The sequence below is a fragment of the Rhea americana genome, unplaced genomic scaffold (assembly GCF_003343005.1).
Source record: "Rhea americana isolate MKP2758 unplaced genomic scaffold, rheAme1 scaffold_26, whole genome shotgun sequence".
NCBI classification, from domain to species: Eukaryota; Metazoa; Chordata; class Aves; order Rheiformes; family Rheidae; genus Rhea; species Rhea americana.
Window position 1 is genome coordinate 112641 of NW_028186379.1, and position 13113 is coordinate 125753.

The following is a 13113-nucleotide window of genomic DNA, read 5'->3' on the forward strand; positions in this document are numbered from 1 at the left end:
AAACCACTTTACAGTGAAATCTGAAGACATAGCCCACTCAGTCCTGCAATGCTTAGTCATGCATAGGAGCATGTTTTACCAAAGGTTTTGCAAAGCAACAGGACTGAGCATTAAATGCAGTACATGGATGAAGCTTTGCAGGATATAATTTGAACGGCAGCTCACGTTTCCACCTTCTTATGCTAGAAATGATACTCTTCTGTACTATTTTATATTTACTTGTGCTTTATTAAAATCCTTGTTCTATTAATTAGTAGAAGGAAAAAAATAATCACATAGAATGGACCTGTCTCTGCTGCCATAGCATTTTGGCGAAGTCGTATTTTATTGCTGCATGTTTATATCTGATGCTGCTGTACAGCAGCCTGCCAGAGTTTGGGGTAATTTTATCTATTCCTGTTCAGGTGCACTGTGTAATTGCATAGTCTTTTCAAAAGCACTTTGGCTCAAGACTAGAAACATCCCTTTTATAAGAACAAGGGTAGACTGTTACATCTGTAGAAACCAGAATGCCCAGCACAGATGGATTGGAGTATAAGATCAAGGACTGATCTGCTTGGTATAGTTCACATTTTGTTTTTCCTCAGACTTCAGAGATCTCCTTATTGTACAGTAATATGCACCTTCAAAAGAGGACTGTATGGAGAAGTGTCTTACTAAATCAGCTGTATGCATGTGGATTTTTTAATATGACCCCAGTTGTAGAGTGCTAAAGTTGGTAAATTCATCTGTTTGATGTATAGAAGAAATGAATAATGTTGCATTCCTTAAATTAAGGAGGATAAACTACGTGATTCTTCAGTATTATATTGTTGTTAATGGTGTCATATAAATGGTAAAATATGAACAAATCAGGGGTTCAGAACACTACAGTGGCAGTTTTAGTAGGGATTAATTCCCTAAAATTCACACAGACTGAATCACTTCYGCTTCTTATTACAGCATCAACAGAATTCTGAAGCTGCTGAAGGAGCCAGAGAACCCAGCATATGTTTGCAGTGTCAAGGTGGCTTTTTTTTTCTACATGAGACATCAACACTAGTTAACTGAGTAAAGGTTGTAGAGAGAGGATGAGATTGGTCATGTAAAGCATCTTTTCCATCAAACCACCCAGGTCCTTCTAGCAGCAGGATTGATGTATCACCTGCCAACACCTTCACTCCTGCTCTCAAGCTAAATGATGCCATTTTTATTATATCTTTTTACCTTCCTGCAAATGTTAAGTTAATAATCTAGTCAACAGTTTTCCATTCACAGTTATGTTTACTAGTATTCACTGTTTCATAGTTACGCATTTCATCACTCTTAATATTGCAGAGTAGTAACACCAACAGACTATTTGTTCCAACAGCTGCTTTACCCCTTCGTGTCTAGTAGGCACCAGTACAAATTGACTGAGGACACAGAGGTATATGCCTTTTATGCAAGACAGAAATCTCTCACATTCTCTTCAAGCACGAGTGGAAAAAGGGAAGCTCAGTTCAGGACAAYGTGCCTGTTATTACAGTCTCACTCCCCTTAACATGGATTTCTTCCATCTCATGAGCTTATATATCTAATCTCTCACCTTAACCATAGCCTTTCATTTAACTGGCTAGGTGAGAGGGTAGACAGGATATGCACAGCAGACCCACATCAAGCTTTGAATCAGCAGTATTAGCTAGAGCTGCACATGTACAGCATCACAGAGTGGCAGATAACACTGGTTCATTCATGTTCAGCACTGTTCTAACACAGCTGTTCTGCTTCTCAATTGGTATATTCACACAGTATTACTCGGGGAGAATCAATCAGGTTATGTTTCCACAAGCTTAGCAACCCCTCCATAGCATAGCATAGGCACATGCCCTGTTCTTCAGGCCCTAGCAGTAGTTACGTACCTGAGGCACCTAGGTCAAAACAAGATTTACCTGTTCATCAGGACCACCAGGTCTCTCTAATGGAGAGGAAGGAATTAATCTAGCTTCTGAAATGCATGGATCCCATCACATTTTCTTTTTGATCTTTTGTTCTTTTTACCAAAATTTATACCTGTTTCCTCCTCTCCCCCGCTCTATAATCTCATGGTTAGTTACAACCTTCAACTAAATTCTATGTGACCACAGCCATTGCCCTTCCAAGTTTATTAGTAATAACTGTACATGCTTTACAAAAATACTTCAAAAAGCCCTGTAGCCCTTAGCAAATAAGATTCTCTTGCCATATCCTACTGTTTTTTATCATGCTGTCTTCCTCTGCCACATTTTTTTCTACCAAAATATCCCATGTGAGCCATAGAGCCTGCGAGCCCTTGGCCCTGTGGCTTTTTACACAGCTGTRTAATTGCACATCTGAAATCTCATCTGTGCTCTCTGCCCACTATAAAAGCTTGATCTGTTCTTCAGAGAGCTTCTGAGAACTGATTCAATAGATGTTTGCAAGAAGACACAACACAACCACTTTGAGTGCAACTTTGGGAAATTTGGCTAGCTTGGCAAAAGGAAGACTTCAAATCAATGTAAGCTTGTAATGTGATGCCTCTTCCCTTTCCCAGTGCAATTGGGTAAGACCTTACAGTTTTACTTAGTAGTGCCTCACAGTTTTTGTCTGTACTGTAGGAGCAATTGGTCCAGGCTAACAGTATAGTTGCTAGTCTTCCACTTAAAAGCTGCTTGCCACACATTGGCAGTTCTTGACTGCTCATTGACAGGACATAAAAGTTTTTCTTCTACACCTTTGCATCCCTTAAGACAATATAAAGTGGAAGAATGGTCATACAAAGAAGGTAATTATACAGCAGTATTACCATGTTAAATTGACATGGGCAGACATACCCATAGCTTCTGCTAGTGGGAAGAGGGGAAAGGTCTCGTGACCCATAGCAGTAAATTCACACCCCACACTACCTTGGTATTTAAAAAAGAAAAAAAAAAGTGACTATCGAGAATTTAAGAACTGAATACTTTGTGTATTCAAGACCTTCCAAAAAACTGACATGATTGGTTTCAATGTGTGCCTATGCTAAGAAACAGCAAAACTTTGATTCTTCAACCAGGCCATAGTTCCACATGACAGCACGACCAAAGGAAACATTTACTCCAGCCAAAGGCTCACCTTCCACATCTCTACCGCAAAAATGTATAGTATTTTCCACAACACCATCACAAGGAAATTAATACAAGATTGTGAGAAGTCCTTTGTCTCCATTAAGTGTAAGCCACAGAACTGATTGTTATTTTGTACTAAACAAATCTGGTATGTTTGGATTCTCCACATATGTTTGGATTACAATGAAGCTGCTAGTCCAACACATAAAACCATATATATTTATTTAGCACAGAAATACTCCACCTTGAAACATGTATGTTTTTTGTTGTAGTTCTTTAGGGCACTTTGCTTTTTCAAAAAGTAAAGAACCATCATGAGTAATACAAAGACATACCTAACCCTCTGGCAAAACGAGTGTTATCCTACAACTGTAGACCTGATAGCAGTTTATAAGCTGTAAGGCAAATTTGGAACTCCTTCTCAAAGGATTAATCCCTATACAATTCCACCAACTCCAGTAGAATGTTCACATGAAAAAGTTTACACAACTAGGACATTATATGACTCCAGTGATTCCTATAGTTACTGCCAACACAATACAGAATGGTGTGGTTACATTCCCACATAAAGACTGTTGAGACATTCACAAAAAGTTGCCAAAAGACCAAAAGACTTACTAACAGAGAAAAGAATCTGACCATTATATACAGGATTACATGACATACTAAAGCGCAATTCCCATTTCAGAGAAAAGAGGTAAGTCATTATATAATGCTCAGGATTAGAACTTTAAAACCTGCAACTTTCATTTAGAGATAAATACTTAGTAAATAAATGCTGATAGCTAGCAACTGACAGCACAGAAATAGTATTTGGAGTCTGGTTCCACAAGTGACGTAATTAACAATCACTGGATACAGAAAATCATCCAAAATAATACTAGCAGACATCTTCCATAGGTGAAGATTCCCAATCTCAGAGTCTCCTTTGCTGAAGCTCAGTCTCGTAAGTGACTGACATCAAAGATGTGCTGCAACTAGTTCAGTCTTCCCTCCTGTAGTTATCACTTGGATTAGACTCCCTGAGTTTGGTCGGTTCTTTCCTGTTATCCAGTCATGAAAAGTTCTGTTTCAAAATAAAAAGAGAAATGAGAAGGAGAAAAAAAGAAGTATTACGTATATTAACAGGAGGTGTAAAACGAAAGCCTATTGCTTTTCCTGCTTATCCTTCGGAGATTTCATCCATGTCCTAAACTTGCAATGTGATAACTGGATTCAGACCTTTATTGCTAGGTGGAGGCTTAAACAAATCAGAAGGGCTTTACAGCACACAGGTAGCATTTTCAGAACATCTCAAAGGAAAATACCAAGAACTTAAAATGTGTAAGCGGTAAGTATTTAAGAAATCTTTATCAAATAAATCAGAAATGCAAATGTATGGCTACAATCGAGTTTTTAAAACATAAGTTGAATAATTACTCTTTTTCCCATACTTTCGTTCTCTATTCCCATTCTCTTTCTCCCCTACTGTTGCCTTGGAGCCTAACCAAGTTCTCACCTTTCTTCCATGTCATTCCTTCTAAACCTAYTCATTCTTATTTCTTCCTCATTCTTCCATCTGTGCTCTGCCAACAGATATTAAACTGTGAATGTGGTCTTGATAGAAGCACAGAAGACGCTACGTCATCCTATGCAGCAAGCCACAACATTCCCTATGCCTAACTCATGCATTATGTATAACATTATAATCCAGAAATCACAGAATATTTGAAATGGGAAGGGACCTCTGGAGATCTGGTCCAATCCCCCTGCTTCAGCAGAGTCAGTGGTAGCAGGTTGCCCATGACCACATCCAGTTGGGTTTCAAATCTCTGAGGACAGAGACTCCACAACCTCTTCCAGTGTTTAACCACCCTCACAGTGAAAAGGTGTTTTTTTGTATTCAAGTGGAGTTTCCTGTGTTTCAGTTTGTGCCCATTGCCTCTTGTCCTGTAACGGGGGACCAAAGTGCAGAATATTTTTGGAGTCCATCAACCCTTCCAATATTGCATATTTTACAGCTGCCATTTTAAAAGGTCATGCAATCTGATATAATGGTTTCTGGGGCACAACAGACTTCAGAATGCAAGTGTCATATTAGAAGAGAGTTCCTGCATCCTTCTGAAGAGAAAGAAAATTATGTTACCAACTTTAACAATATTAGTTTCTTCCAGCATTAGTGAGAATTTCAGTTTTCAAAGCTGGATTTTAAGTTCAGGGAGTTAGAAACTAAGACACAAAAGAATGAACCTAACTCGCCTATAAAGAAAAGATATTTTAAAATTTAAAGTTACAAATAAATTTGTAAAACCATAACATCTGGCTGAGCAGTCTCTGGAGCACAATAAAAACATTTTTGACCTTTTTTAGGTCAACTAAATTAAATTGATGGAGCCCTTTTAAAAAGCCACATCAAGCAGTTGCATAGGCTTCTCACAGCAAAAAAACATTTCTCAATCTGACATTCTACTTAAGAAAATCCAACAAGGCAAGGAAAATCAGATGTCAAAACTAAACTACTCTCATAACAATAGCAGTTGGTAAATGCAGTTTCAGCATCAGTTCTAAAACCAATTAAATTTGCAAAGATACAGAAAAATCTTATGTCCTTTACAGTGTCTCAGGGTAGATCCTTTTTTGCCTTTCTCCTAAAAGGAGCAAAAACATTGTGTCCATGTTTTTCTCTTTTAGACAGATCGCCCTCAGCAGGACTGTTCAAAGATCTGCTCTCCCCCACATCACAGAAGGCAGTGTTATGCTTCACCTTCACTACCTTTAACTGAGAGGAATTAGAAATAATAAGCCTTTAAATCCAAGCCTGCTGTTAAATAAGCTGCAGCTCAAGTTTCAGCATTTTACAACAACATTCAGGACAAACCTTTCCGAATATGGGAAAAAAAAATAGACTAAATATTTCTAGAGAAGATAGACCAGAAATTTAGCCATGTGAAAGAAGTGAATTAACACAACAAAACTGAGCAGCAAAGGAGGTAAAGAAAGCAAGAAAGGCTGGGGAAAAAAGAAAAAAAAAAATCACACACGCCTCTCTGCAGTTTACCTTTAAACCAGACTGCTGATGCCTACATCTGCTGTCTGCATTTTCATTTGTCTATAGGCTTTATGAGATTATCTCCTTTAGACAAGAGTAACTGGTGTAGAGATACTAAAATTGATGGAGTTGTTCCAATATAGGCCGGTTAACGAGCTTGTGCAATAAGTTTAACCCAATTTATAGGCAAACAGAATAAGGGGATGATGAGAAAATACCCAAATTCAAAATAGACGTTAAGAAAGGACAGGCAAAAAGATGTAGCAGCAAAAGGGACAGTTGAGTTACTGCTTAGTCATCACACACATACTCAGCAATGAATTCTAAGGATGTCCAGGAGCTGAAATCTGCATCAGGCATCGATTTCCTGTTCGCTGGCGTATCCAAGGTAACTCTGTGATTGAGAAAGATAAACCTTTTATTTATACGTCGTGTTTCCAATGAAAGTCAGCTGCTCCTACTCACTGCTGAAACACCTGCTCGACTTTTATACCACGGGGCATGGATTTCCCTTGCATTGTCTACACATTTAACAGTATATAACCATCACTTTCAGTGCGCATCAAAGGTTCCCAGCCTATACCTCCTAGTTGTCTAACCTGCTGACAACATAGAGCTCTTTAGGGCAAATCAGCCAGCCCACAGCTCCCTTCCAGCCTCTCTTCCTAACAGCCTCTCAGATGCAGAGAGGAAACAGCAGTAATATGTTTGTTCACATGTATCTCACAGCACATATGTACTATACACAGGCTTTAAAGTAGCCTCAGACCAGCTGCAAAGGCAGAGATTAAGTGCACAAGTAAAGGAAGCTTTCACTTTGTTAGTACATATTTATACTATATACAATGATAATAAAGAGCAAACTTCTCAGAACTGCCTCAGATCTGTTAAATCAGATGCTGTTGAAAATCCAAGGCATAATCATTCTCTCAGAAGTCCAGTCAAGAACAGTTTTGCAAAAGCTCTGTGCAAGTCCAGAATGGCCCAAAGAAATCACAGAGTTCAATAAAACTCTGGAGAAGGTGGTGTTAATTATTCAAACACTCTTAATGCTGTTGCTCTTTCACTGAAAAAAAGTGTGTGTAAGAGCACATGCAACAGGAAAATGTGCAGTCAGAATTCAGGAAAATGTGCAGTTCTGAATCCCTTTTCAGAACTCTTCAGTCTTAAGTTTTGACTCCTGTACTTGATATGAACTTGGCAAGAAAAATACCTAAATTCTAGCAACAGAATCACTAGATTTAGACACTGAGATCTACCAGATTTGCCTCAAATCAAAAGAAAAACTGTGATGGGGAAAGACAAACTACACTTTCTTCTCATGGTCCTCAAAGTAACCCAATATACTGATCAAGGAAATTGATATGCAACACTTTGCACAGAAGCACCTTTAGCTAAGTATAATCTAATCCTTTGCTTTACTATTATCACACAGCTAAATCATAAGAGATGTGCAGAATAGCTCATCTCACTTTTATAATTTTTCTCTAGACTGAAAATAGCATGTTAATACATGGTTATGGTTAAACTAGTTAAAAGTGAACCAAGTTTTAATCCTACTGCTCTGCAATACTTCTCTGCAAAGTAAAGAAAAAAAATCTATTTTTATCATTTTTAGGGTAACTTGCACATCATTGTGTTCATACACCCAAGACAGTTCTTTTCTCCGTCAAACTATAAGTAGGTCTAATAAGCTGTTTGTGCAGTGTGGATGTAACATCGCAAACATATCCAACCACTCTAGGTTACAGCAGTAATTAAATGAAAAAAAATCAGCAGCAGAGGTAACCATGCAACCACTTACGGTAAAACAGCAACAGCAGCAGAACCAGATGGCAAGCCGCTATTGGCACCAGCTAAACTCTGACAAAGTTGGTGCACTGCTCCTTTGGCCATGCCATAGCCAATCATCCCTAACAATTAAAAACAGGCAAGTTAGAGTACAAAAAAGGCAGCTYTCAATATCGTCAGTAACATGATAGAAACTCATGTTATTTGATGAAATGTAGGTTTAACACCACTCACCACAGCCTGATAACAGAATCAGACTTTTAAAACATAGCAAAATACATATTGAAAGGAGGGGAAAAAAGAGAAAAGAGAAAGAAAACTTACTAGACATCCAGGAGATACCACTGTACTCAGTCTACTTACAGAAATAAGAAGCTTACCAAGTTAAATGCTTAACTATGCTTCAAATACACTCTGAAGGATGGGACTGACAGGGCTAACCTTACATAACTTTAAGTGTGAAGTGGCTCATGAACTTTAATAAGGTAACTGTTTGTTAGTTCTAAATATTTGACAAAAATATTTTCCAGTTTGGACCTAAACAGATACATCTTACACCTCACAAGAACAGTAATTCACCTTCTCAATGCCCTAATTCTAACAGGCACTTTGGAGAAAAGTGCAAGAAAGCTCACAGTAGAAACTTACTAAATAATCTGCACGTAAAACCAACTTTTTCCTAACTGCTACTGTTTACTAGCTAGCCAATGTTTAGCAGCAAAAGTGCCACAGAAATAAGAGCATAAGAGAACCACTGGCCAGGCAGAAGATCCAGATGGGCAAGGTGCTATAGGTCTGGGCTGTCTCACGGTATATATCTACCAAGCAGCCTAGAGACAGACCAACCGCAAAAGAAAGACAAATGTGTTTTTTCCTACTATAACTGAATGCATTTCTACTCATATATAACTACACAAGCCCTTTTTAATGCTCCTGAAGAACTATTTATAGCAAAGGGAAAATGGTAATTTTTCTTTGTAGGAGTGTTTCYATTATAATCAAACATGCTGTATAACATCGCTTTTTATTAGACAAAAGCGCAGGCAGAGGTGGCTAACACATTTTCTTGTTACTATAAAATATTTGTATCTTATGATGTTCCCCTCTTTTCAGTCTAAGTCTTCCTAATCCTTTTCATGCATTTCTTTGCTATCACTGTCAGACTGCCTCCGTAGCTATATTATAGCCTCTGCAGTTTTCTACAATTTGCATTAGGCAAATCCTACTTGGTCAACATTTTTACACAGAAAAAGAAAAATCACAGTAACAACAGACAAGAAAAAGATGATTGCTTCCATAATGGCTGGTAATAACGAGCCTAAAAAGTCTCATTTGCAGAAGTTGAGTAACAAATCTTTCCCAATTCTTCTTGATGTTAATAAGTTCCATGTGTTTGCCTAAAGCACTATGGTGTTTTTAAAGAAAATTCAGACTTACTTAAACCAGCCAGTTCAAAACATGAAAGTAAATCATTTTGATTTCTGTGTTGTTGTTCCTACTTCTCCAAAAAACACCAAAAAACATCATGAAAGTTTGCTAGAGGTTCACATGTTTTCATTTTTGTATGGTCAGTCAGTAGTACACAGTAAATTATTCATCTGCTTATTCTCATAAAACAAGCCTTTTATCTTCGGACTATGTCAGATGTAGCTGTAAATATGTCAGTATAGAAGATAAATCATTAACTAGAAAATACAGCATACTTCCCTGAACATAGTAGAAAGCTCTAAGAACTGAAAGGCTTTAGACACAGCTSTTATAAACAAATTTATGAATATTCCTATCATCAAAAAATTGRCAAAGTCACACTAATGTAAAATATTGGGAAAAAAAGAAGAGCATTCATCTTAGAACCCTTCTCCTTCATTACTAATGCCTGTGAATTTTTTTTTTTAAATTGCTCCCAGATTTCTTCCTCCATTCAGAGCAACACAAAAAAGGGGTGAGATGAAAAATCTGTATGAATTTGGTACTGGAGCTAGTAGAGGGCAAAGCTGAAGGTCAACAAGCTTATCTATGTCTGAATCAAAGTTGGACTGGAATCAGAACTTAAACAGGACAAATATACTTAAAAGAATCAGCCGAGTCATCACTTACAAAAAATTAGGCAATTAAGGACTCTGCCCTTCACAACAGCAAATACAAGATTTATCGTCATCTAAGCACTGCAATTGCAATGTTCAGTGTGCTTATTCTTTCTTATTTTTCAAACATTTTTCACTGTATCGTATAGTAGCCAAGTACATTTCACCAATGCATATCAACTGGAATTCAAACACTGATTTTTTTTTTTTTTTTTTTGGTTTGCACTCTAGTTTCAGTAGATTTGATATTGCCATTGTAAAATTGTACTTAAGAGTTTCAGCAGCAATTTTCCATTTGTATAGCATGTCAAGAATTTGGGGAATTAAAACTCTTCCTTCACAAACAAGAACGCTCATAGACTAGCATGTAGCAACCACTGCTGATGTCCCAGAAGTTGATGTAGTTGATGTACTGCATTTTACCTGGGGTTCCAGATAAAGCAGCTTGTGCTCCCGTCAAAGTCAAGAGGCCTCCTTCTTTCAAATGTTTTGTGGCTAGATGACTGGAAATAGTGGATGTCCAAACACTCTGTTTCCACATCAAATCACAATTTTTGTATAATGCTGATTAAGAAGAGAAGTAGCAAAAAGTAACTACAATATAGAAGTTTTCTAACTTTAATTTCCTATCACAGTGAGTTCAACACTACTGTTAAAACATGCTTTCTAGGATTTTCTACTTCCGCTTCACGTAAAGTATAATTTCATTTATTTCACATCTCCCTCCTCTTTGGGCTTTGAGTCCTTGCTCTGCAGCATATATTTTTGGTAATCACTTGCCTTCTCACTACCAAAAATTCAAACGTAAGTAAAATATGAACAGTCATTTGTCTGAGTGTCAATTTGTTTTTGTCAAATTGTTTTTATTATCAATAGTTACAGGGAAAGAGGAAAAGCAATGCTTAGGCATGTCAAAGGTTTTAGCACTTAAGAGGAACATTTTCTTAACAAATATGGAGTAAGCACAAGTATCTAACTCAATAGCATGAAGCAGACAAGCTGACCACCTGATCCCAAGATATCCTGCTATCCTACCATTATTATAAATTACTGTTATGATAAATTACCTTATTCAAAATAGCATGCATATGAATACCAATCCACTATAATACAATTACACAAACATATTCACTGCTGTGTGTCTGTCTTCCCATTGTCTCTCTTTAAAAAGAAATCTTTGCCTGGAATGTCTGAATTGGGAAAGGGGAGGAAAAGGATACATTTTACTGGATTTATTCCAGATGGAAAGCGAGACTATGTATTTGTGTCTCTTCATTAATGGTAAGGTATAAAATTGTATTCTGTATGCTATGTATTTAAAAGCTTTATTAAACATAGGACTTTTTTTCCTAACAAAATCTGAGGTCATTACATAGCTCCTGTAACACTGTATTGTACAATAACAGCTCACAGAACTGCAGGATGCAACTGCAGGAGGCCTCATGGATAAAGCAGTGAATTAGGAAACAAAACAATGTTCTACTCAGCCACTGTCTTATGTTAACTTGCCTGTCATAGAAAACCTTTGCAGAAGTTAGTTCATAGATAGTAAGCTCCTTTAAAAAACGCTTCAAGATCCCCTGATGAAAAATGGGGCATTAAAAAGTATAACTGGCAATGCCAAGTGCTCTGTAAATTTAACAAACTGTTGTGATTCTCAGAGCACTAAGAAGCACGGTGACTGAGCTGCTTTGTACTATTAGGCTTACATCCTCTTCTGTGCTCCGAAAAGATCTTTATTGCCATGATTTTTAAGGATTCCTCTCAGATTTCATTCCCATGTTCACTAGTATGCATATACCAAAGGCTTACATTTAGCTTTGGCGCTGCCTCCAGCCCATCCTCCTGCTACACACAAGATTGCATCCACCTTTTCTTCACCAAGAAGTTTTCCAACTTCTGCTGTCACCTTCAATACAGAKAATAAAAACATTTTAAAAATACCGGACTGATAAAGGATTAAATATCAAGGCTGCCTTTAAAGTTTTTTTTTCTATTTATGTAGCTAACACAACACATGCAATTTAAACAGCTGCAGAAAATTAACATTTTTGAACTACCAATCCAAAACAAAACAAAATAATAATGTTAAAAAAACAACTACAGTTGAATGTCTGAGCGTACAGTGTGTGCCGTCAGTGGAAATAACTCATTTAAACGGGATTGAAAGATCTAATCCTTAGTATGTCATCAAAAAATATTTACTTTTGACTTACTTTTTGACAGGCTCTTCTCTAGGTACTGTGCTATTTAAGAACATGRGAAATGAAACTCATGTCTGACCAGAACTATTTCTATGACCTTTTTGATGGTGGTACAGGAAATGAACAACTAAAGAACAGCCTCCTTATCGATGATGCTTCTATCTAGATGGCAGCAAGTAGTGACTGAGTCACACAGCCAGCCAGTATCTTTTTCCTATTCTAAATCTGAGACTTCACAGTTGATAATGAATTTTCTCTGTCACAGTTAAAAAAAAAAAAAAAAAAAAAAAAAAAAGCAAGCAGTCCATCTCTCTTAAAGGGGGGAAAAAAAAGTCCGCTGGCTTTCACTGGTTGGTTCACCAATGTAAAGTACATTAGAAACATTCTAGATGACGCTTCAGAAGCCTGTGAAGTGTGTGGCATCAATCTGGCACCAGAGCTGTGCGGACACGAACTCAGCCAGTCGCCGAAACGCTTCCTTTATCAGTAAGAGCAACAAGTGCAGAAGTCAAAGATTAGCTGACCTGCCGAGAATAAAGCAAAACAACGTCCAAGCCCTGACTCTGCCACGTTTATCCCCGTGGGGAACACTGACTAGGACACCGACGCGGGTCTGCAGCGCTGGGGGAACACCGCCCACCGCAGACCCGCGCCTCAAGAAGCGGCTGCAGGCGCAGCTGAAGACGCACCCGAGGAGGAGCGCACCGGGCACCCCCGAGGCGCGCAGACGAACCCCGCGCCAGCCCGCGCCTCCCGCACCCACCTGCTCGGCCTGCTCGGGGAAGGAGTCCGTCACCCGCACCACCACGCTGGCGCTCGCCTCCTCGTTCGCCGCCAGGTCGATGCTGGCCACCCACTGAGGCGGCAGAGAAGGGCGCGTCAGCCGGCCCGCCCGCGGGGGCCGCTCCGCCGCCGCCCTC

The 13113-nt window shown here is 38.4% G+C and overlaps 1 protein-coding gene across 1 annotated transcript in view; it reads right to left on the minus strand.

The window, feature by feature from the left end:
- Nucleotides 1–3291: 3291 nt before the first annotated feature.
- QDPR (quinoid dihydropteridine reductase) overlaps nt 3292–13113 on the minus strand; it is a 16437-nt gene continuing 6615 nt past the window's right edge. Inside the window, exons 4-9 of the mRNA XM_085307617.1 lie at nt 12957–13049; nt 11802–11898; nt 10413–10553; nt 7919–8027; nt 6425–6508; nt 3292–4152 (exon numbers count right to left, since the gene is read on the minus strand). Of these exons, the coding sequence (XP_085163743.1) occupies nt 4047–4152; nt 6425–6508; nt 7919–8027; nt 10413–10553; nt 11802–11898; nt 12957–13049 (630 nt within the window). The 3' untranslated portion in view covers nt 3292–4046. The remainder of the gene's footprint in view (nt 4153–6424; nt 6509–7918; nt 8028–10412; nt 10554–11801; nt 11899–12956; nt 13050–13113) is intronic.